General features: G+C 43.0%; 1 protein-coding gene across 1 annotated transcript in view; it reads left to right on the top strand.

The window, feature by feature from the left end:
• Window positions 1-25,506, top strand: part of capn12 (calpain 12) — an 84,390-nt gene that overhangs the window by 50,457 nt on the left and 8,427 nt on the right. Inside the window, exons 13-20 of the mRNA XM_060923379.1 lie at window positions 4,644-4,680; window positions 4,776-4,850; window positions 4,947-4,992; window positions 11,033-11,094; window positions 11,649-11,717; window positions 12,069-12,147; window positions 12,252-12,368; window positions 16,173-16,225. Of these exons, the coding sequence (XP_060779362.1) occupies window positions 4,644-4,680; window positions 4,776-4,850; window positions 4,947-4,992; window positions 11,033-11,094; window positions 11,649-11,717; window positions 12,069-12,147; window positions 12,252-12,368; window positions 16,173-16,225 (538 nt within the window). The remainder of the gene's footprint in view (window positions 1-4,643; window positions 4,681-4,775; window positions 4,851-4,946; window positions 4,993-11,032; window positions 11,095-11,648; window positions 11,718-12,068; window positions 12,148-12,251; window positions 12,369-16,172; window positions 16,226-25,506) is intronic.

The following is a 25,506-nucleotide window of genomic DNA, read 5'->3' on the forward strand; positions in this document are numbered from 1 at the left end:
GCCGAGGAGAAATCTGCAAACAGGAGTCTGGCGGAGGTATTGGGAAGCTCCAGGTGTCTGTGAATAGTGTTGATGATGAAGGCTTTGGCATCGTCGACACCTTTATGGCTTTGATATGCAAATTGGAGCGGATCAAATTGTGAATTGGTCAGAGTGAGAATGTATTGCCTGACAAGCCTCTCCATAGCCTTCATCACCTGGGAGGAGAGGGCCACTGGGCGCAGATCATTCAGGGCCATGGGGGGGCTTCTCTTGGGAATGGGGACAATTGTTGAGTGTTTCCAACATTTGGGGACAGTTCCTGTGTTGATGGAGGTCTGAAACAGTTTCTGGAAAACACTCCCTAACTGGTCCGCACAGTATCTCTAAGGACCTGGCCACTGACGTTATCGGCTCCAGGTGCACTGTTAGCCTTAGACCTCTTAAGGGCCCTCACTACGTCAGTGGTGGGGAAAGAGATGCAAAGGTCATCAGGTATGAAGTTGGATCTGATGTCCTCTAACTGGGTGGAGTTGTTGATCTCAAATCTGGAGAAGAAGGAATTAAGGTCATTGGGGAGATCTGCTGGTGTACCGCCAGGGATGTTAACAGAGTTGTTACTGATAGGAAGGTTAACAGCCGCCATTCTCTTCAGGCCCTGCCAAGCTGAGCGGAGGTTTCCATGAGAGAACTTTTCTTCCACTTTGTTCTTGTAGTTAAGCTTGGCAATCTTAATAGCCCTCTTGACCTCTTTATTAACCTCATTTTTCTCCATCTCTGACCCAGAGAAGAAGATCCGTTGCTTCTTATTGATAATGGTTTTTAGCTCCTTGGTAACCCAGGGTTTATTGTTAGGGAAGATGGTAACAGTCTTGGAGGGTATAATGTTTTCCTCACAGAAGTTGATGTATGATGAGACGACATCCACCTGTTCGTTTATGTCATCAGAAGAGGAAAGGAGGTTAGTCCAATTAGTAGACTCGAAGCAACCCTGGAGGCTTGCTATACTCTCATTAGTCCACTGCTTGATAGTCCTGGTAACCTTCTTAATTTTCCTGATGACTGGGATGTAGGCAGGAGTGAGCAGGATGGTGAGGTGATCAGCAGAGCCGAGGGGAGGAAGAGTGACAGCTCTGTAGGCATCTGGGACAGAACCATAGCATCTATCAAGTGTCTTTCCCAGACGAGTGGAGCAATGGATGTATTGTTCAAAGCCTTTCAAAGATTTTCCAGGACTGCAGTGATTAAAATCTCCAAGAATGAATTTGGGGGAATCAGGGGATAAATGTTCAAATTTGTCCAGGGAGCTTTTGATGAGGTCAGTTGCTGAAGTGGAGTTAGCTTTGGGGTGTATGTAAACCAGGATGAAGAAGAGTTGAGGGAACTCTCTGGGAAGGTAAAAGGGATGAAGAGACAGAGCCAGGAGCTCAATGTCTGGAGTGCTCAGCTTCTCTCTGACCTGGACAGTGGAACACCACCGGGGGTTGATATAGAAACACACACCACCACCATGTTGTTTACTGGTGATGTCACTGTCACGGTCAAGCCTGATGGGGGTGCCAAATCCATCGATGTACAGCGCTTTGTTGTCATTGCCATGGTTGAGCCAAGTTTCAGTAAACGCCAGAATAGAAGCATTCCTGTACTCATGCAAATGGTTCACATTAGCCTGAAGTTCATCTGTTTTATTCCTTAATGAGCGGACATTGGCGATGATGACTGACGGCAGTGTCAGCTGTTTACCTGTTGCTCGCCGAAGTCACGCTCTGATACCTCCCTTCTTTTTTCCCCGTCTGGTCGCCTTGTGAAGTCTCTGTTTGGAGTTGGACTGATCCGCCTCGGATGTCTCATCTCATCTCATTATCTCTAGCCGCTTTATCCTTCTACAGGGTCGCAGGCAAGCTGGAGCCTATCCCAGCTGACTACGGGCGAAAGGCGGGGTACACCCTGGACAAGTCGCCAGGTCATCACAGGGCTGACACATAGACACAGACAACCATTCACACTCACATTCACACCTACGGTCAATTTAGAGTCACCAGTTAACCTAACCTGCATGTCTTTGGACTGTGGGGGAAACCGGAGCACCCGGAGGAAACCCATGCGGACACGGGGAGAACATGCAAACTCCACACAGAAAGGCCCTCGCCGGCCCCGGGGCTTGAACCCAGGACCTTCTTGCTGTGAGGCGACAGCGCTAACCACTACACCACCGTGCTGCCCCCGCCTCGGATGTTTGTTTCTGAATCTCCTCAGGAAGAGTATCGGAGGAGAATGGAACCGGACTAAGGTTGAGACGCAGCAGCAGCTCCTGCGAGTATGTAATCCTTATTGTCTCCGAGGGTGAAGCAGCAATCGAATAAACCAACATGTGTAAAACTGCCAGCGTGTAAATAATTCCAGAAAAATACATTCCGACAGTGTAATAAAACAAACAAACCAAAAGCACAAACAAAACAAAACACAAAAGAAAAAATAAAAATAGGAAAAGCGCTCAGCGCTCCGACCGGTGGACCGCAAGAGCAGTGACCCAGAACCGGAAAAAAAAAAAAAAACTTAGTACCCAATTTGGGTACCTGCCAGTTCTCACTCACCAGCCAGCTCTCTTCTGTCATTCAAGAGCTACCATCTGGGGAGGGTGAAGGCTGACACGTGCTTCCTTCAAGACGTGTGGATCCTTTTAACCTGCTGCTCGGCAGAAAGCACTGTCTGCCCTCTTCCACATACTGTGATTGGCTCGTGTTGCAGTGATTGACAGGGGAGAGGGAAACTATAGAGTGCTTCGAGATCAGCGCGAACCCGGCGGCGGCCATATTGGAAGTCAAACGTCGCTGTGTCAGTGCATTGTTGTTGCTCAGCGAAGCAAAATGCCGAATACGTGTGTCATTGTTGGCTGTAGTAGCCGGGGGAAAAGGGTGGCAAAAGCTTCCCCAGACTCCCTAAAGTCGTGACTAACCAGGGAATTGCAGCACAGGAGAAAAGCGAGCGGAGGAGACGACAGTGGCTGGTTGCCATTAACCGATCAAATTTTGGACTAGACTGTATCCGGATTTGTTCTGATCACTTTGTGACAGGTACGGTAGGTTAAATTGTCTTGAATTTCATAGTTACTAAAATAAATGTGATACAAACTATTATCTTTTCTATGTACTTTCAGCAATGATTAATGGATATATTTGTCACATTAGGTAGCTTATGTCTACTGCAGTGCATTGTTGCATCAAATGGCATTTAAGATCTAGGCCTAGTAATGTTTATGTACACATGCTGTTAGTACAAGTTACATACTAGGCCTACATTTTATTCACTGACTAAAATAATTGATAATTATGCGGCAACAAGCTGGGGTCAGCTTTCCATTCCTTCTCACTAACAGTGTATGGATCTACATTCCCAATGAAACGTACCTTCTCAGCATAACGCTCCCGTGCCTGCTTATCCAAACTTTCACAGTAGTGCTCCATCACTTCAGATGTCTAAATTCTTAAAAAATCAAAGCTTCTAAGCCCTCCAACGCGGAAACGAATCGGTGAATGTGTACTCTATGATGTGTACTCTATGCGCGCTCTGGAGCGAGTGACTTCCAAGATGGCCGCGCCGACCGCATGGTTACTCTTTTTAGCATCATCTCGGAGCACTCTATTCCATCCCTCCACCCAGAAAGCATGGCCAATTTTGTTCCATTTTCTTTCCTCTCCTTTCACTTTTCTTTCATGTTGTTTCTCATGTTCATTCTTCTTCCGTATTTTTCCTCTTCTTCCATTAGTTTTCTTCCTTTTGACTTTTCCTATTTTCTTTCGTTCTTTTATGCATTTCTCCCTTTCTTATCTATTCCAGTTTTCTTTTGTTATTGTCACAACTGTGTCTTACTCAAATGGCTTGAAAGTACATTTTCTTTTTTTCTTCTATATTTCCTTTTTCCATTGTCTTTCTCCCAAGCAATTCTGCTCTCTTGGGCTCCCAGCCATGACTGGCATTATAATTATTTGAACTTGCAATCTCCCAATCCTAGGGCCAGCATTTTCTGTTATGTCATTCAGGAGCATCCATCCATTATTTATACCACTTATCCGTCAGGGTCGCGGTAGAAGCTGGAACCAATCCCAGCTGACTTCTTGCGAGATCACCAATCTATCGCAGGGTTAACACGGAGATGAACAACCACTCACACTCACATTCACACCTCTGGGCAATTTAGAGTAGCCAGTTGACCTAAGCTGTATGTCTTTGGAATGTGGGAGGAAACCCAAGCACCCGGAGGAAATCCATACAGCCACAGGGAGAACATGCAAACTCCACACAGAAAGGCCCCAGTTTGCTGCGAGGTTCAAACCTAGAACCTTCTTTTTGTGAGGACACAGTGCTAACCACTGCACCACTGTACTTCCATATGCTATAGTCAGTTTATATATATATATAAACTGTAAAGTCTATAGTAAAGTTTATTTTTGAATAATTTTCTTTTTTCAGCTCACAGTACATCTGAGTCTGTTAATTAGCTGAATCAGGTGTGGTAGGTACTGAAATGAATAAAGTACAAAGAATAAAGATCCAAGTGCAGATTTAAGGGTCTGTGTATTAAATGATGACATCCAGCTGAAACCAGAAACTGTACAGGAACTCTTCTTTTTCTTCTTCTTCTTCTTCTTCTTCTTCTGTTCCAGGGTTCGTGAGACCACCTGTCCTACTGCTGTTACCAAGGTGAGTGTGTGTGCTGCAAATAAAGACAAACACAGCTACAGCAGTCTGACTAGTCACACATTAACAAACTAAGACTGTATATTTTTGTCCTTAAGACTGTCATGTCAACACCTCCATCACCTGAGGATGAGAGAACGGTGAAGAAGTGGTTTGATGAGGAAGCTGGACCGGTAGGTGTCAGTGCAGGCCGAACTTGACAAACTGGCTTTAATGAGATACTGATGTTTGGCTATAGAAACAGTACATGATGTCATTTCTGTCCTCAGGATGACAAATTAGATGCGCTGGAGTTTATGAAGCTGGTCAACACAGGTCTGAGAATTTTAACTCTAATTCCAGTGTATCTCAAGTTGTCTAGAAAATGCATGTGCAAGTTAACTTACGATTTTCTTTGAAATTGCTCATGAGTCAAAGATGAATCATTTTTGTTTTAGTTCACGTTGCAGAAAATGGTGAACGTGTAGAATGTATAGAAGTATTCAAACATTCATTCATCTTCAGGAAGTGCTTTATCCTGATCAGGGTTGTGAGAAATCTGGAGCTTATCCTGGGAACACTGGGTGTGAAATGGGAATACACTCTAATTGGGACTCCAGGCCATCACATAGCATCATACGTGCACACACTCACACATATTCACACACTTATTCTCAAACTCATTCACACACATTCATTCTGCATAATTATTATACAAACAGGACACTTTTCCATTGAATAAAAACATGTATTCTATTCCCTTCTAGTGGGTTTCATTCATTTGGTTTGATAGCATGCAATATTGTTAGCATATCGCTTATCCTACCTCAAGTTGGCCTAGTGGTTAGCGTGTCCACCTCTCGACTGGGAGATCACAAGTTCTACTAGCGGTCGGATCATACCAAAGACCATCATAAAAATGGTACCGACTGCCATTTGGCAAGGCATGCTGCAATACAGATGCGAGTGGGGAGTCAAACTCACACGGTTACCAGAGGACTAGCCCCCCACTGTAACCCTAGCTATATAATAGGCAAGAGGCCAAGGGCTACTGAAACAGAGATTGGCGTCGCACCCATGCGCCTTAAAGAGTTGGGTAGTACTGGGACAGGAGACTGCCTGGGAAGAGCAGATCCTGGCGTGGAAGGGACTTTGACTTGACTTGATCCCTTATCGTACATGTATTATGTCACCCTACTCAGTGGAGAATGAGCACTGAATATGGCTTACGATATTGCATGGTTGTCAAGACAACATGACATCACACATCAGAGCTGATGCGAATATCCAATAAGAGTTTTCTGCTGCACACAATCATTTCTGTGTTTGCCGGGAAAGAGAAAGATGAGTTGAACGCCCAAAAGGCTACCAAAACTTCATTAGCTATTCTTCATGCATATTTACAAGAGAAAAGCATAACAATGGTCATCAAAAAACTGGAAAAGCGACACATCAGAGACATAAAACTTCCACGCTAGCAAGTGACTATGACAATTCGTAAATAAACATGGCTGCCAGGTTTGCTTTGTTGAATATGGAACATTTTGAGAGAAATTTGAAAGAGAATGATGTGTTGAACACCCGAAAGGAATGTGTATGTATATGTAGTAATAATAATGATGATGATGATGGCTTTTTTATCTGGTACAGCTGTGGTCAGAAGTTTACATACAGTGACATGAATGTCATCTTGGATATGAATGTCATGGCAATATTTGGGCTTTCAGTAATTTCTTTGAACTGTTCTTTTTCTGTAGCAGAAAGTACAGCATACATCTTTAATTAAAAAAACATGAATTTGGTGCACAAGTTTTAATTTCTGGGGGGTTTTCTGAAATCAACACTGGGTCAAAATTATGCATACATGGTCAAAAATATACATAAAGCACATCTAATATTTGGGTAAAATGTCTCTTCGCAAGATTCACCGTGGCTAAACATTTTTGTTTACCATGAACAAGCTTCTGGCAGAATTCTGGTTGGATATTTCACGACTCTTCATGGTAGAATTGATAGAGTTCAATTACATTTTTTTTTCTTCACATGGACTTGACTTATAAACACGGTCCATATAATTTAATTAGGGTTGAAGTCAGGACTTGTTTTAAGCTTAATGTTAGCCTGCTTTATCCTCCATAACCAGCTCTGATGCATGTTTGGGTTCATTGCCCTGTTGTAACTCCCAAGTCCTAAGTCATGTTCAAGTTTCTGATGGTTTATGCTGAAGAATTCTGAGGTAGTCCTCCTCCTTCATTATTCCATCCACTTTTTGCAATGTTCCCAAAACAGCCCCAGAGCATGATGATCCTACCACCACCACCACCAGTTGGTACAGTGTCCCTCTGTACATGGTGGTCATTGTGGCCAAACAACTCAATCTTTGTCTCATCTGATCATACAGCTATCCTCCAGAAGGCTTTTTCTTCGTCCATGTGGTCAGCTTCAAACTTTAGTTAAGCTTGAAGGTGTCAATTTTGGAACAGGGGATTATTTCTTGGATAGCAGCCTCTTAGTCCATGGTGATCTGTAGATAGTGATCCATCAGCTTCCAGTTCATGGCAGGGCTGTGTCATGGTGGTTCCCGGTAGTTTATGACCATCCAAACTAATTTCCTTTCAGCTGAGGGTGACAGTTTGGGTTTTCTTGAAGCAAAGTAGCTTGGCAAAGTGACTACACCTCACAATAACTTGCATACAATTGTTTGAACTGATCTTGGGATCTGCAGTTGTTTAGAAATGGCTCCAAGAGACATTCCGGAGTTGTGTACATCTGCGATCCTCTTTCTTAGATCTGCACTGAGTTCCTTGGATTTTCCCATTGTATTGTGTGTTGGTGAATCCAATGATTGCTGTAAACAAACCCTCTTTATGAAGGCACAGAGAAGCTACCAGCTGTAGTTAATCATGATCACTAACAGGAAGTTAAGAAACCTCGGCCTTGGCAAGATAAGAGACAGTTTGGAAGGTTCAGCACCTCTGAATTAATAATCTAAGTGAGTGTATGCAAATTTTTTACCCTGTATGTATAATTTTGACCCTGTGTTGATTTCAGAAAACCCCCAAAAATTAAAACTTGTGCACCAAATGCTAGTGTTTTTTTTTTAATTAAAGATGTATGCTATACAATCATTCTGCCACAGAAAAAACAGTTCAAAGAAATTACTGAAAGCCCAAATATTGCCATGACATTCATATCCAAGATGACATTTACAGTGGTGCTTGAAAGTTTGTGAACCCTTTAGAATTTTCTATATTTCTGCATAAATGTGACCTAAAACATCATCAGATTTTCACACAAGTCCTAAAAGTAAATAAAGAGAACCCAGTTAAACAAATGAGACAAAAATATTATACTTGGTCATTTATTTATTGAGGAAAATGATCCAATATTACATATCTGTGAGTGGCAAAAGTATGTGAACCTCTAGGATTAGCAGTTAATTTGAAGGTGAAATTAGAGTCAGGTGTTTTCAATCAATGGGATGACAATCAGGTGTAAGTGAGCACCCTGTTTTATTTAAAGAAGAGGGATCTAACAAAATCTGATCTTCACAACAAATGTTTGTGGAAGTGTATCGTGGCACAAACAAAGGAGATTTCTGAGGACCTCAGAAAACGCATTGTTGATGCTCATCAGGCTGGAAAAGGTTACAAAATGATCTCTAAAGAGTTTGGACTCCACCAAACCACAGTCAGACAGATTGTGTACAAATGCAGGAAATTCAAGACCATTGTTACCCTCCCCAGGAGTGGTCGACCAACAAAGATCACTCCAAGAGCAAGGCGTGTAATAGTCGGCGAGGTCACAAAGGACCCTAGGGTAACTTCTAAGCAACTGAAGGCCTCTATCACATTGACTAACGTTAATGTTCATGAGTCCACCATCAGCAGAACACTGAACAACAATGGCGTGCATGGCAGGGTTGCAAGGAGAAAGCCACTACTTTCCAAAAACAACATTGCTTCTCATCTGTAGTTTGCTAAGGATCACATGGACAAGCCAGAAGGCTATTGGAAAAATGTTTTGTGGACGGATGAGACCAAAATAGAACTTTTTGGTTGAAATGAGAAGCATTATGTTTGGAGAAAGGAAAATACTGCATTCCAGCATAAGAACCTTATCCCATCTGTGAAACACGGTGGTGGCAGTATCATGGTTTGGGCCGGTTTTGCTGCATCTGGGCCAGGATGGCTTGCCATCATTGATGGAACAATGAATTCTGAATTATACCAGCGGATTCTAAAGGAAAATGTCAGGACATCTGTCCATGAACTGAATCTCAAGAGAAGGTGGGTCATGCAGCAAGACAACGACCCTAAGCACACAAGTCGTTCTACCAAGGAATGGTTAAAGAAGAATAAGGCCAAGTTTACATTAGACCGTATCTGTCTCGTTTTCTTCGCGGATGCACTGTCCGTTTACATTAAACCGCCTGGAAACGCCGGGAAACGGGAATCCACCAGGGTCCACGTATTCAATCTAGATCGTGTCTGGTCCGGTGCTGTGTAAACATTGAGAATATGCGGATACGCTGTGCTGAGCTCTAGCTGGCGTCGTCATTGGACAACGTCACTGTGACATCCACCTTCCTGATTCGCTGGCGTTGGTCATGTGACGCGACTGCTGAAAAATGGCGCGGACTTCCGCCTTGTATCACCTTTCATTAAAGAGTATAAAAGTATGAAAATACTGCAAATACTGATGCAAATACTGCCCATTGTGTAGTTATGATTGTCTTTAGGCTTGCCATCCTTCCACTTGCAAGTGGTAAGTGATATGCACTGGGATCACACACACAGCGGCTCAGTCCCGAATCGTGGCTCGTGCACTTCACTCGCGCGCTCTGTGAGCTGCGCAGGGCCGGAGTGCGCACCCTCCAGAGGGCACTCGCTGTTCAGGGCGGAGTGATTTGGAGCGCAGGATGCCTGCGGAGCCAAGCGTATCCATGTATTGGTGTTGCTGTGTGCACGCGAATCGTGTATTGGTGTTGCTGTGTGCACGCTAATCGTTTTAAAAACTTTAATCTGATGATCCGCTGATATGGTTTAATGTAAACCCCACCTAAAGTTAATGTTTTGGAATGACCAAGTCAAAGTCCTGACCTTAATCCAATCAAAATGTTGTGGAAGGACCTGAAGTGAGCAGTTCATGTGAGGAAACCCACCAACATCCCAGAGTTGAAGCTGTTCTGTACGGAGGAATGGGCTAAAATTCCTCCAAGCCGGTGTGCAGGACTGATGAACAGTTACCGCAAATGTTTAGTTGCAGTTATTGCTGCACAAGGGGGTCACACCAGATACTGAAAGCAAAGGTTCACATACTTTTGCCACTCACAGATATGTAATATTGGATCATTTTCCTCAATAAATAAATGACCAAGCACAATATTTTTGTCTCATTTGTTTAACTGGGTTCTCTTTATCTACTTTTAGGACTTGTGTGAAAATCTGATGTTGTTTTAGTTCATATTTATGCAGAAATATAGAAAATTCTAAAGGGTTCACAAACTTTCAAGCACCACTGTAGGTCGCTGTATGTAAACTTCTGACCACAGCTTTATGTCAGATATATTCCATTTAGCTAGCATGATATTGAACGAGTCTTCAACACACACAATATTTCTGCATTCCTTCTCCAGTGTTTCATGCACTGTTCTTTAGTTGGAAACCAGGTAGAGCAGCTATCGAGTGTTTTATCGTCCTGTAACCAGGCGAGCCCAGAACTAATGGACAGGAATTTAGGCCTATTGGGAATTTTTATACTTTCTTGAAATCACACTGGAAAAGAAAAAAAAAAAGTATTAATTGAACCAGTTAAGCACTTTTTAAAAATAAAGTTTGCACACTAGAACAATGCAGATATTTTTTTTTGCTTTTTTTATTACAATACATGAAAACGTTGGTTTGTTTTCATTCCTTGTAACACTTCTAATCTTTGCTATGCGATAATCCAAACCTTAATAATCTAAAAACAGAAAATAAAAATAAAAAATCAGGAATAAAAAGCTCTATGGTTGTAATAAATAGATCTGTAATGTAGTTGTACATTAAAATAGAGTCCACTAGCTGAATATTTTTATTATGTTCATAACATGATGGGTTTTGGGGATTTATTTCACAGATCCAGTGGTTTGAAACCCCCATGCTTGAGGCTTGAGTGTATTGTAATAACAGTAATGGTCACCAGGTGGTGGAGTTGGTCAGACTGTGTGCTCTATGTGTGTGCTCTGTGTGTGTGTGTGTGTGTGTGAGAGAGTGAGAGATCCTGGTTCATGAACTGAAACAACCTTCTTCCCCCTTATTACAAGCACATGCTGTGTAAGTGAGCACAGCGCTGTGTTGTGTTGGGCCTCACACACTTTCTCTGTGTGCTGTAGTGCTGGAGAAGGACTACCATGTTCCTCTGGAAATCTGCAGACAACTCATTTTCACGCAAGATGTATCCTTCCATCTGGAACTGTCTTCTCTTTCATTCCACCACGTTCCATTTTTCCCACTAATTTCCTGCTGTTCTTCCTTTTCTTTTGTTTATGAAGGTGCAGAGGGCTGAACGTGCATCCAAAGTGTGTGTTCAACATTTGTTCTTTTCCTTTCTTCTTTTTCTTTCTTTATTTTTATTTATTTTTAACTGTCTTGAGCAAATGTCTTGAAAAAATCTTTCTTTCTTTCTTTCTTTCTTTCTTTCTTTCTTTCTTTCTTTCTTTCTGTCTTGTGTTTTCTCCTTCTATTTTCTTTCTTTCTTTCTTTCTTTCTTTCTTTCTTTCTTTCTTTCTTTTTCTAATTGTCTTGTGTTTTCTCCTTCTATTTTCTTTTTCCCCATTTCTTTCTTTCTTTCTTTCTTTCTTTCTCCCACTTTTGTTTCTTCCCTTCTCAATACCTCCTCAACCTCATTTATTTGCTCTTTTTTCCTTTCTTGTTGTTTATTTACTCCCTTCTATCTTGAGATTTTTCTTCGCCCCTCCTGGTTAGTATCCTGAGTGTGTATCTCTGTAGACTGGAGGTCGAGGCAGGCTGAGTCGTGATCAGGCCGATAATCTCCTCTCATCTCTGCGCACTCTGCAGGTACCCGAGCCTCTTCTCCTAAACTCATTTGCTATGGCAACGTAAACACTTAAATAGCAGAAATACCACAGTTAAAGTTGACACGAGCATAGTTGGGGGGGGGATTGTTGTCATATTTCTGTCTCCCTGTCCTCTCTTTGAACTGAATCATTTCAGGCTGAATGAAGTATGTTTGGTTAATCCACTCTCCCATCCTGCTGTTCTGCACAGCTGGAAAGCAGCACTAGCGTGTAGTGAATGACTTACATTCCATTCCTGTGGCTCTGCTGTTTACTGAAGTTGCAAATATCCATTTCTGAAACCTCGCTTTTTCTGTGTGTGTGTGTGTGTGCGTGTGTGTGTGTTTTCAAGTTAATCTTTCTTGAGTATGATGAGGATTCCTCTGGAACCATTAGTCCTTTTGAGCTCAGTCAAGCTCTTAAAGCAGCAGGTATGGGCTCTAAACACTCACTCACACACTGTACAGAACCCAACGGGAAACCACAAATTAACATAACATTAATTCCCACATTCCCCTCTCTCTCTCTTTCTCAGGTGTGCAGTGTGATAATAACATACTACACATGCTGTGGGAGCGCTTTGGCTCTGGAGAGGAGCAGCTGCCTTTCTACACCTTTGTGTCATGTGTTACCAGACTGCAAGTCCTCTTTGGTAAGCATCTCCATTACAGCAGAATCCCCACATGCATTATACAATCCAAACACACACATACACACAAACACTATCTAACTATAACATTCAGCAGAGACATCAGATAAATATCGCTTACAAATAAGCTCATGAACAGACATACAGTACTGTGCAAAAGTCTTAGGCACCCTATATTTTTCATACAAACTTTGTTATAAATTTCACTTTTATGACTTCTACATTATCGAGTCAGTACAAAAACATTTTAAAGTTCCAAACGTTCGTTTTCCAGCACAAAATTAAATGTTACAGAAAAAAAATTGTATCTGAGCAGCATATTCCATAAGAATATGTAGCCACTTATCCTGTTCTACAGGGTCACAGGCAAGCTGGAGCCTATCCCAGCTGACTATGGGCGAGAGGCGGGGTACACCCTGGACAAGTTGCCAAGTCATTGCAGGGCTGACACAGAGACAAACAACCATTCACACTCAGATTCACACCTATGGTCAATTTAGAGTCACCAGTTAACCTAACCTGCATGTCTTTGGACTGTGGGGGAAACCGGAGCACCCGGAGGAAACCCACGCGGACACGGAGAGAACATGCAAACTCCACACAGAAAGGCCCTCGCCAGCCACTGGGCTCGAGCCCAGGACCTTCTTGCTGTGAGGCGACAGTGCTAACCACTACACCACCGTGCCGCCGATGTTGAAACATTTCATTTCGTTTCATTATTTTTAAGCCATTTTTGGTCAACAGCATTTCTTTACATGTGCCTAAGACTTTTGCACAGTGCTATATATTAGAGAAAGTTATTTAAGAGCAGAATAAAATGTAAGGGGCAAAAAAAAAACCCAAAAAGACAAGATCCTGGACACTTCAGTATCATTGTGTGTATTATACATGATGTACACTCGTGCTGTTAAGTTCCTTTTGGAAACTGTATTCAAATTTCCATTCAGTATTCACTTTAGAATGTGACTACAGTACATTTGATTATTATACATACAGGACACTTTTTCCATGGAATAAAAACGTGTTCTGTTCCCTTCTAACGGGCTTCATTCATTTGGGTTTTATAGCATGCAATATTGTTAGCATATCGCTTATCCTACATGTATTACGTCACTCTACCTAACGGAGAATGAGCATTGAATATGGTTTATGATATTGCATGGTTGTCAAGACAACATGACATCATACGTCGGAGATGTAAAACTTCCGCGCTAGCGAGCGACTGTGACAATGTGGAAACAAACATGGCCGCAAGGTTTGCTTTGTTAAATACAGAAGATTTTAAGAGAATTTTGAAAGAGGAAGACGCGTTGAAAACACGAATGGAATGTGTATGTATAATAATATTGGCTATCAGATAGATTCCATTCAGCTACTCATCTTTGACTCGTTCGATATCATGTTAGATGAATGGAATATATCCGATATACCACTCAACGCCAGCTAATATTGTTTAAATATTATTACCATTTTAAAGGTCCCATGGCATGGTGGTTTGTTGATGCTTTAAACGGGCTCGTGGAGGTTTCCGGATGTTATATCCACAGCCTTTCTCGAAATGAACCCTCGGCACGTAGATATAGCCTCCTGGGAGAAAGCCCCATTTCAGCGCTTTTCCCAGTGCGTCGTTTTGCTAATGAGAAGCAGGAGGCGGGGAAGGGTAGAGGGTGGGGGCGGGTCTTATCATTAATATTCATGACATGTAAACGTGTTACCTCTGATTGGCTAACAGCACTGTGACGCTACCTCCAGTGAGTCAGAACAAGCGGATGTGGGTGTCTTACTATGGCGAGAGAGAAGGAACAAACCGCGAAGGGAAAAATACCGCGCGCTGACGTCATTAAGGTGCGACGTGAGGAAATAAAATAAATTCAACAAATGTTTGGGTTTTTACTGAACAAACAAACAAATAAAATGAACGAGTGACTTAAAAAAAAGAATGTGGGTGTCTTTGTAAAAACTGTTTTGATTGGCTATTATAACAGAGCATGCTGCATGCTTTTTGGTTTTGTAGCGCAGAGTACCTGGCTAACTGCAGGAAGCGGTTAGCTGCACAGCTAATGTAGCCATTGCAAGGCTAACGTGGCACCGATTTTAAAATACGGCAAAACATAAGCTCATAAGTTACAGTCAATTTCCAGACTAAACTCAGTTTAACAGAGCATGCTGTATGCTTTTTGGTTTTGTAGCGCAGAGTACCTGGCTAACTGCAGGAAGCAGTTAGCTGCACAGCTAATGTAGCCATTGCAAGGCTAACGTGGCACCGATTTTAAAATACGGCAAAACATAAGCTCATAAGTTACAGTCAATTTCCAGACTAAACTCAGTTTAACAGAGCATGCTGTATGCTTTTTGGTTTTGTAGCGCAGAGTACCTGGCTAACTGCAGGAAGCAGTTAGCTGCACAGCTAATGTAGCCATTGCAAGGCTAACGTGGCACCGATTTTAAAACACGGCAAAACGACTTAACAGTTATACACTTACTTGTTCGGTGTTTGTGGCTGATGCAGCAGGGATGCTTGGTACGGACCCAGGCTTCAGTGACAGTTGATGTGCAAAACCTGCCCTGTACTGTCCCAAGTTGTGGAAACATTCATCAGGAAAATGCTTCCGACAAACATACACCGTCTTAGGTAGACTCGACGGCGTATTATTGGAGTAAATAAAATTAAGTCACTGCGTCTTCAGGGGCTCTCCCGTCGGCAGTAAAAACAGACTCCTTTCTGTGTTGCCACATCCATGTACAGCGCAACTTCCATGTTTGGTGGCAACTTTTGAGCTGGGCGGGCAATCCATACAGTGGGTGGGAATCCAGAGGGGGGGCATGGGGATCATCTCCCTTGCTGACGTAGGCAAGGGAAGAGTTTATCAACGCGCCGTTTTGACGCGCCATTCTCAAATGTTGGGCATAGTTTGGTTTACACATTATGAAATTTCTAGCCACTGGGGTGACTTAAGAAGGTCAGAGGAACTCATTTTAAGGTTAAAAAACCTCAGAAAGTGAAAATTTCATGCCATGGGATCTTTAACCCTGTCTTCATGCAGGAATGCTTTTTTTTTAAATCCCCCAAAACACAATTGGCTTCCAACTCACTAGGAATAAATCTTGACATTTTTCTATTTGTAATAGTAAATTATTACACAGCTCATTTGAATACTCAATTCTGATTGGTCGATTACATCATTCAACATTTTAAAAATGTATTTCTGTATAACAGACCATTGCTATGGGCCACATCATTGGTGGAATAATTTTTAAATCAATAAAATTATTTTTAAATCAATATTTTGTATCAAATTATTGATTTCTTTAGGAAGTAACCAATAATGACTGGCTCGCTATACATTATCCCTGAAATGATCGCTTATGGGGTTGTGTAATGAGTTACCATAACGTCATCATTTTTTATGTGTTTATAGTTACATTTAATGTTGTGGAACATCCTCGAAACTAGTTAGTTCCTGTTATTATTTACGGTACATTCTAGCAGCTAGAAACAGTCATTACACAACCAGCTTCTCATTTTTTCTCTCTCTTTATAAGTTAATAAGACCAAAAAAAACCCCCAAAAAAACACAGCTTGTCATGTTACCAGATGTTATAAAAATGTTCAATGAATTTGAGGATGAGATCAAAGATAATTTTTGGGATCAGGTGATTGGGATCTTCGCAATGTTGTCAATCCACCTGTTGAGCATTGCTGTAACAGGATAAGGTATTGCATAGCTTTTACGTCATTAGCACAGTGATGTATGGGTGTTAATTGGAGGTATTAGAGGAATTTGACTGTCACACACTTATCCGCAGCTCTGTTTGAGTCAGAAAGCAGTCTGGAAGTGAAGAGCAGGGGGATCGACACGGTAAGAGCTGATCAGATTCTTCTCCAGCTCCTTTCTTCTGTTCCTACTACCTTAGAGACCTTTGTACTGATATACAGTAGTTGTTTAGCTTTGCCGCTCATTGTTTGCACATGTTTAATGTTATTGTAAGAGCAAAGCCAATTTTTTTTTCCAGATGACTCTCACTCAGAATTCTCAGTGAATCCAGGCTGATTCATTTTATCCCTAATGTTCATTTTGGGTTAAAAAAACTCCCATGTGAAACAATACTGCACGAAAATAAACAATAAGTCAGGAGGGCTGTGTTAGTGATTTTTATCAGAGTGGTCTTTCAACCTAAAACCCTAAAAACAATTCTCCCACCATGCAATCTATCTGTTAACTGTAAGCTTTGATTGCTAAGCAACACAACAGGTAAAGATTGGGGTATTACATGGGCAGAAAAATGGCTTAAGTGCATTGGTTTGAAATCTGGCGTAAGATTTCACTTATTTTGCCTAGTGTGCGTATATCAAGGATTTTACAAAGTCCTTTATGCAGCTTAGTCACTTAGATTTTAGAACCAAAACTACATTTTACAGCATAAAACTTGTTTTGGGTTCAGTTTCAAATCATGGGAGAGTGAGTGAGCATGGGAAGTGTCTACTTGTATACATAGTGTGTGTATATAGTAGTGTTGTAGTCAAAGTGTATCAAGACTAAGACTTTGAGGGGTTGAGATCAAGTCAAGACCAAGACCAGACCAGTGTGTGTGAAGGGGTCAGGGAGGAATGACAGCCATTAACGGGAAGAAACATTTCAAATTAGCAATGAGTCATGTTATTGGTCGCATTTGAAGCAAGAAATTTTACATCCGATCACAGTAACGATGTTAACGAATAAATCAGACAATGCACAGGCAACTTAGTGAAATCCCCACAGTTTTGGCCTTGAAAAAAAATCCCGAGTCCTCTATGTCTGAGACCAAGTAAAAATGAGTTTGATTCCAAGACGAGACCAAGACCTTCAAAAAATGGTCTTGAGACTGGTCTCAAGTACTACAACGCTAGTATATAGCTAATAATTGAGATGGTAACTGTGTTTGTACATATTGACAGGGGTCTACAAGGGTGGCACAGTGGTGTAGTGGTTAGCACTGTCACCTCACAGCAAGAAGGTTCTGGGTTCGAGCCCAGTGGCTGACGGGGGCCTTTCTCTGTGGAGTTCGCATGTTCTCCCCATGTCTGTGTGGGTTTCCTCCGGGTGCTCCGGTTTCCCCCACAGTCCAAAGACATGCAGTTAGGTTAACTGGCTACTCTAAATGGTCCATAAGTGTAAATGGTTGTTTCCCAAGCCCAGAAATGGGAGGGTTGTGGCAGGAAGGGCATCTAGCGTAAAACTATACTCCAATTAATGTGACATGTGTATCACTAGGGTCCACGTGGACCCTGACCTGGCAATAGTGCTGCACAAGGGAGGTGATGATGATCGGGGTCTAAAAAGTACAGAGAAATTATGCTTAAGTGGAAGTATAGATAGTGTGTCAGGATCTTAATCAGTTTAAAGGGGAAAGTATCCAGCCAAAAATGTATTCAAGCAAAAGTTGTTTTAAAGTAGTTGCTATGCTACTTTAAAATGTAAAAAAAAAAAAAACCTTTTAATTGATGAAATTAACTCCATGTTTTGTGTTTTCATGTGATTTATTATTTTTCTAAAATTATTAAGATGGTTTTGTTTTAAAGCAAATATGCTGTTTTGCCTGAAAACATCATTCAATATACACTCACCAGCCACTTTAATAGGAACTTGTTCTTGATTCTAAGATTCCTGTTCTTGGCTGCAGGCGTGGAACCCAACGTGGTCTTCTGCTGTTTCATGCTGAAATGCTTTTCTGCTCACCATGATTTTGAAGAGTTTCTATGAGTTACTATATCCTTCCTGGCAGCTTGAACCAATCTGACTATTTTCCTCTGACCTCTTTTATCAACAAGGCGCTTGTTTCCACCCACAGAACTGTCACTCACTCAGTGTTTTTTGTTTTTCACACCATTCTGTGTAAACTCTAGGGACTGTTGTGTGTGAAAACCCCAGGAGATCAGCAGTTTCTGAAATGGTCAAACCAGCACCCATGCCACAGTGAAAGTCACACTTTGAGATCACAATTTTTCCCATTCTGATGTTTGAAGTGAACATTAATAACTGAAGCTTTTGGTTTGTATCTACATGATTTTATGCATTGTGCTGCTGTCAAGGGATCGGCTGATTAGAGAACTGCATAAAACAGCAGGTGGATGGGTGTTCCTAATAAAGTGGCCGGTGAGTGTAAGTCCTAGAAGTTTTCTGGCTATGGAAATGTATTGCTGCCCAGCCAGAAACAGGAAAAAAAAAAACCAGATCAGTTTCACATTATAACATGAAAAGTTTATTGTTACAAGATATTTAATTTGCACTAGTAGCACTGGTGCAAATTCTGACTCTCACTCAGGATCTTTCTACTTTATTATTCTTCTCCTAATGTTTTTAGGATGCTATTTCTCCCTCAGTTTTCAACCAATCATCACCAAATTTCATATGAAGAATACCTCTGGGCTGAATTACATTGCTATGACTTTTGGTGCTGATCTGGATCACTGAACCAGAATGATCCATGAAAAACAACCTTTTTTCCTCACTCAGCATCATTCTCTATCTCTTACTATTCCGCATCTATAAGGTACAGTGACCAGACGTCCCGGTTTGTAAGCGCTAGCACAAATCACTGTGACTTTAGTCACAGTATCTATCTAGTTCTTCTTACTATTATTCTCCTAACATTTTTTAGGACATTAGTTCTCCATCAGTTTTCAACCAAATCTCGTCTCGTCTTCTTCTGCTTATCCGGGACCGGGTCGCGGAGGCAGCAGTCTAAGCATGGAAGCCCAAACTTCCCTTTCCCCAGACACCTCGGCCAGCTCCTCGGGAAGAACACCGAGGCGTTCCCAGGCCAGCCGAGAGACATAGTCCCTCCAGCGTGTCCTGGGTCTTCCCTGGGGCCTCCTCCCGGGGGGACATGCCTGGAACACCTCCCCAGGGAGGCGTCCAGGAGGCATCCGAAAAAGATGCCCGAGCCACCTCAGCTGGTTCCTCTCGATGTGGAGGAGCAGCGGCTCTACTCCGAGCTCCTCCCGAGTGACTGTGCTTCTCACCCTATCTCTGAGGGAGCGCCCAGCCACCCTGCGAAGGAAACTCATTTCAGCTGCTTGTATCCGCGATCTTGTTCTTTCTGTCATTACCCAAAGCTCATGACCATAGGTGAGAGTCGGAACGTAGATCGACCGGTAAATTGAGAGCTTCGCCTTTTGGCTCAGCTCCTTCTTCACCACGACGGACCGGTAAAGCGACCGCATCACTGCGGAGGCTGCACCGATCCGCCTGTCGATCTCACGCTCCAGCCTTCCCTCACTCGTGAACAAGCTCCCGAGATACTTAAACTCCTCCACTTGAGGCAGGACTTCTCCACCAACCTGGAGAGGGCAAGCCACCCTTTTCCGGTCGAGAACCATGGCCTCGGACTTGGAGGTGCTGATTCTCATCCCAGCCGCTTCACACTCGACTGCAAACTGCCCCAGTGCATGCTGAAGGTCCTGGTTTGAAGAAGCCAACAGGACAACATCATCCGCAAAAAGCAGAGATGAAATCCTGTGGTTCCCAAACAGGATTCCTTCCGGCCCCTGGCTGCGCCTAGAAATTCTGTCCATAAAAATTATGAACAGAACCGGTGACAAAGGGCAGCCCTGCCGGAGTCCAACATGCACTGGGAACAGGTCTGACTTACTGCCGGCAATGCGAACCAGACTCCTGCTCCGTTCGTACAGGGACCGGACAGCCCTTAGCAAAGAGCCCCGAACCCCATACTCCCGAAGCACCCCCCACAGAATACCACGGGGGACACGGTCGAATGCCTTCTCCAGATCCACAAAGCACATGTGGACTGGTTGGGCAAACTCCCATGAACCCTCGAGCACCCTATGAAGGGTATAGAGCTGGTCCAGTGTTCCGCGACCAGGACGAAAACCGCATTGTTCCTCCTGGATCCGAGGTTCGACTATTGGTCGAATTCTCCTCTCCAGTACCCTGGAGTAAACTTTCCCTGGGAGGCTGAGAAGTGTGATTCCCCTATAATTGGAGCACACTCTCCGGTCCCCTTTCTTAAAAAGAGGGACCACCACCCCAGTCTGCCACTCCAGAGGCACTGTCCCCAACCGCCACGCGATGTTGCAGAGGCGTGTCAACCAAGACAGCCCCACAACATCCAGAGACTTGAGATACTCAGGGCGGATCTCATCCACCCCTGGTGCCTTGCCACCGAGGAGCTCGCAAACCACCTCAGTGACTTCGGCTTGGGTAATGGACGAGTCCACCTCTGAGTCATCAGCCTCAGTCTCCTCACTGGAAGACATGACAGTGGGATTGAGGAGATCCTCAAAGTATTCCTTCCACCGCCCGACAATGTCCCCAGTCGAGGTCAACAGCTCCCCACCCGCACTGTAAACAGTGTTGGCAGAGTACTGCTTCCCCCTCCTGAGGCGCCGGACGGTTTGCCAGAATTTCTTCGAGGCCGACCGATAGTCCTTCTCCATGGCCTCCCCGAACTCCTCCCAGTTCCGAGTTTTTGCCTCTGCAACTGCCCGAGCTGCAGCACGCCTGGCCTGCCGATACCCGTCGGCTGCCTCAGGAGTCCCGGAGGTCAACATGGCCTGATAGGACTCCTTCTTCAGCTTGACAGCATCCCTTACTTCCGGTGTCCACCACCGGGTTCGGGGATTGCCGCCACGACAGGCGCCGGAGACCTTGCGGCCACAGCTCCGAACAGCTGCGTCCACAATGGAGGTAGAGAACATGGTCCACTCAGACTCAATGTCCCCCGCCTCCCTTGGAAGCTGGGAAAAGCTCTCCCGGAGGTGGGAGTTAAAGACCTCCCCAACAAAGTGCTCGGCCAGACGTTCCCAGCAAACCCTCACCATACGTTTGGGCCTGCCAGGTCTGTCCAGCTTCCTCCTCCGCCAGTGGATCCAACTCACCACCAGGTGGTGATCAGTTGACAGCTCAGCCCCTCTCTTCACCCGAGTGTCCAAGACATAGGGCCGGAGATCAGATGAAACGACTACAAAGTCGATCATCGACCTCCGACCTAAGGTGTCCTGGTGCCACGTGCACTTATGGACACCCCCATGCTCGAACATGGTGTTCATTATGGACAAACCGTGACTAGCACAGAAGTCCAATAACAAAACACCACTCGGGTTCAGATCGGGGAGGCCGTTCCTCCCAACCACGCCCCTCCAGGTGTCACTGTCATCGCCCACGTGAGCATTGAAGTCCCCCAGTAGCACAGTGGAGTCCCCAGTCTGAGCACCCCTCAGTACCTCTCCCAGGGACTCCAAGAAGGCCGGATACTCTATACTGCTATTTGGCCCGTAGGCACAAACAACAGCAAGAGCCCTCTCCCCAATCCGAAGGCGCAGAGAGGCGACCCTCTCGTTCACTGGGGTAAACTCCAACACATGGCGGCTGAGCTGGGGAGCTATAAGCAACCAAATCTCACATGAAGAATACCTCTGGGCTGAATTAAGTTGCTATGACTTTTGGTGCTGATCCAGATCACCGAACCGGAATGATCCATGAAAAACAGGCTTTTTTTCAATCACTTATAACCCTGTCAATTTTCATTATTTTTTCAAACATTTTTTTTATTTTATTTTGTTCAAGTCTGCTAGCGCAAATCACTGTAGTATCTATCTAGTTTCATACTACTATGACATACAAACATATCACATTATAAAAAGAAACTTTTCTTATTATAACAATATACTATTTATCTTATGCTGCTGCTATCCAGTTTTACGTCATGGTTCCACCTCTGGGCGGGTTAGACATTTCACGGCAGCCTTCCATTTTCCACGATTCTGCGCGTCAGCTGCCGAAAAACCGTACTTCTTGAGATCACTACTGACACCCTGTAGCCAGGTTTTTCGGGGACGGCCCTTAGGTTTTCGCCCACACACATCAAGACCAACAACCCTGGAAATCCAAGCAGCACTGCGGCGAACATGTCCATGCCACCTCAAGCGTCTTACAGCAATAGCTATGTTGGTATCAGTGAGGTGGAACTTTCCTAGCAGGGAGGAAGTTGGAATGTTGGCGTCTCCCCGCACACCACATACCCATCTAAGCATGGAGTGCTCATTCCTTTCTATACAATACAGGTCGGCCTTCTTCATAGGCCAACACTCACTGGCATAGAGCATTGTGCTTCGTACACAAGAGTTGTAAACGGAGCCCCGGGTCTTCAGGGAAAGGCTTTTGCTTGTCAAGATGGGGAGTAGCTCATGGAATTTCCCCCAAGTAGTTCAGACCCGAGTGATGGTGGCATCTTCACAACCACCTCCTGCTGATATTGAGTCTCCCAGGTAACAAAAGGAGTCGACCACCTCTAGTTTGTGGTCGTCTGCCATAACATGGTTGAATGGTCTACCGTCAATAGGGCTCATCGTCAAGTTCCACACTGTAGTGTGGAACAGATAGCTATACATTGATGAACTTGACTGGATACTAAACTAAAATGATTGAATGTCCATTCAGAGCCAACTGGCAGCCTCTGCTCCTGAAAAGTGACACCAACGTGGAAGTGCTAAAATCTGCAGTTCCTCGAATGGCCACTTGAGGCAGGCTCCAAAAGCAAGTCAATTCCTATAGACCCCTATATTAAAATGTCCAACTTTACAGCAAAAACAAACAGGTTTACAGCCTGGTACAAAAAAACAAAAACAAAAAAACAGTTTCAGTAGGGGTGAGAATTTTAATATAATTCAACAGTTTAAATTATATTGAGCCATACATTTATGCATAATTACGGGTGGAGCTGATTTGAGTGACAGCTGGTTTTGTGTCATTTTGTTAGCCGCTAGCTGGCATTACATTACCTCAGAACTCAAGCCAAATTCACTGCAGGTGATGGATTTATGTAAATAATTTATGGAGCCTTGCCTATTTTCATCTAAGAGTCTTTCCATGCAAACAACTTTTACACACTTTAGCAGCGGCTACAGTTATCGAAACCTTAACAATCTTTTGTCCGCTGCAAAATTAGAAAAGACTTTCAATACGTAAATTATGCATGAATAATGACTCAAACTTCCACTGGGAAAAAAAAATGAGTTGATTCCCGATTACTTAGTGTATCAGATCACGTGACACCCTTCAACAAGTATTGACACCTTTGTCCACAGTTATTGACACTGTTCCACAATTATCGACACCCAGAGGATTATTTATTTTTTAAAAAAATAATCAGGATGTGGTATTAAGTTAACAAAACATAGTTTTTATTTAAAATTTGTTTTACATGGACTTTATATTTAGTACAAAATATATTTTATATAAATATATCGATGTTGGTGTTTACGTAAATGGGGAAAAAATTCTAATGTTTGTAAACAAATGAACTGATAATGTTGAACCTGTGTCAGAAAATCTTTTTGCTCCACTTTCTACGTATTTCCGTAGATCACATTTTGTTTATTGTTCGTTGTTGTTTGTATTAATTTCTAGTTTTATAGTTTACCAATAAATGTCAACAGGCAATTGATATTGTAACTGCATAAAAATCCAGGTCAAAGGTCGCATGTCATTCCTCGAAACAAAATATAAAATGTCTACTGATATTGTGATGTGGTAGATATTTACAACAAACTGCAAAAACATATTTTCTGAATGGAACAGAAAAATCTGAATATATCGAGCATGTCTAATTCTATTTATTGCAACAGGATTCCAAATACTCTATAAACATTCCATTGTGTTATGAATCAGAAAATTACAACCCCGATTCCAAAAAAGTTGGGACAAAGTACAAACTGTAAATAAAAACGGAATTCAATGATGTGGAAGTTTCAAAATTCCATATTTTATTTAGAATAGAACATAGATGACATATCAAATGTTTAAACTGAGAAAATGTATCATTTAAAGAGAAAAATTAGGTGATTTTAAATTTCATGACAACAACACATCTCAAAAAAGTTGGGACAAGGCCATGTTTACCACTGTGAGACATCCCCTTTTCTCTTTACAACAGTCTGTAAACGTCTGGGGACTGAGAAGACAAGTTGCTCAAGTTTAGGGATAGGAATGTTAATCCATTCTTGTCTAATGTAGGATTCTAGTTGCTCAACTGTCTTAGGTCTTTTTTGTCGTATCTTCCGTTTTATGATGCACCAAATGTTTTCTATGGGTGAAAGATCTGGACTGCAGGCTGGCCAGTTCAGTACCCGGACCCTTCTTCTACACAGCCATGATGCTGTAATTGATGCAGTATGTGGTTTGGCATTGTCATGTTGGAAAATGCAAGGTCTTCCCTGAAAGAGATGTCGTCTGGATGGGAGCATATGTTGCTCTAGAACCTGGATATACCTTTCAGCATTGATGGTGTCTTTCCAGATGTGTAAGCTGCCCATGCCACACGCACTAATGCAACCCCATACCATCAGAGATGCAGGCTTCTGAACTGAGCGCTGATAACAACTCGGGTCGTCCTTCTCCTCTTTAGTCCGAATGACACGGTGTCCCTGATTTCCATAAAGAACTTCAAATTTTGATTCGTCTGACCACAGAACAGTTTTCCATTTTGCCACAGTCCATTTTAAATGAGCCTTGGCCCAGAGAAGACGTCTGCGCTTCATACATGTCAACCTTTGGTCAATCAAACCTGTATAACCAACCTCCAAAATCCGTATTTCCCTTATAAAATCCGTATAAGATGCAAATTAAAATAATTTACCTAAAATTTGAATGATAATTAACAATGATTGTGGCAGCGGGGGCGTGGTCAAGCGCCAGTCTGTGACAGGAGGGTGGAGTCAGGGAAGGTAAGTGGCAGAATCACTACACCTGACGGCAATTAACCTGTGTTTGTGTGTCTTCCCAGTGACCGCGCCCTATTTAAGGAGGGAGAGCGAGAGCAGAGGGGAGCTTCCCTGGACGAGACGCTAGTGTGTGTGTCTCTCTGTATGTGCCGAAATATTGTTAGACTGAAAAGTGTGGCAATAAAGCCTTGTGTTACACCTGATCTCTGTCCTGCCGTCCTCTGTGCTCCACCCACACGTTCAAACTGGTTACAATGATATATCCCAGTTACTTTTTATTCAATATTAATAACAATAAACCTTCAGAATGAATACAAAGTATTTTTCCAGTCTCACCTGTGAAAGGTAATCCCATGTGATCTCGTTTGGACGGTAAACCTGTTGGTACAGTTAAACGCAGCACATGAATGAGGCATCTTT

The sequence above is a fragment of the Neoarius graeffei genome, chromosome 6 (assembly GCF_027579695.1).
Source record: "Neoarius graeffei isolate fNeoGra1 chromosome 6, fNeoGra1.pri, whole genome shotgun sequence".
Lineage (NCBI taxonomy): Eukaryota > Metazoa > Chordata > Actinopteri > Siluriformes > Ariidae > Neoarius > Neoarius graeffei.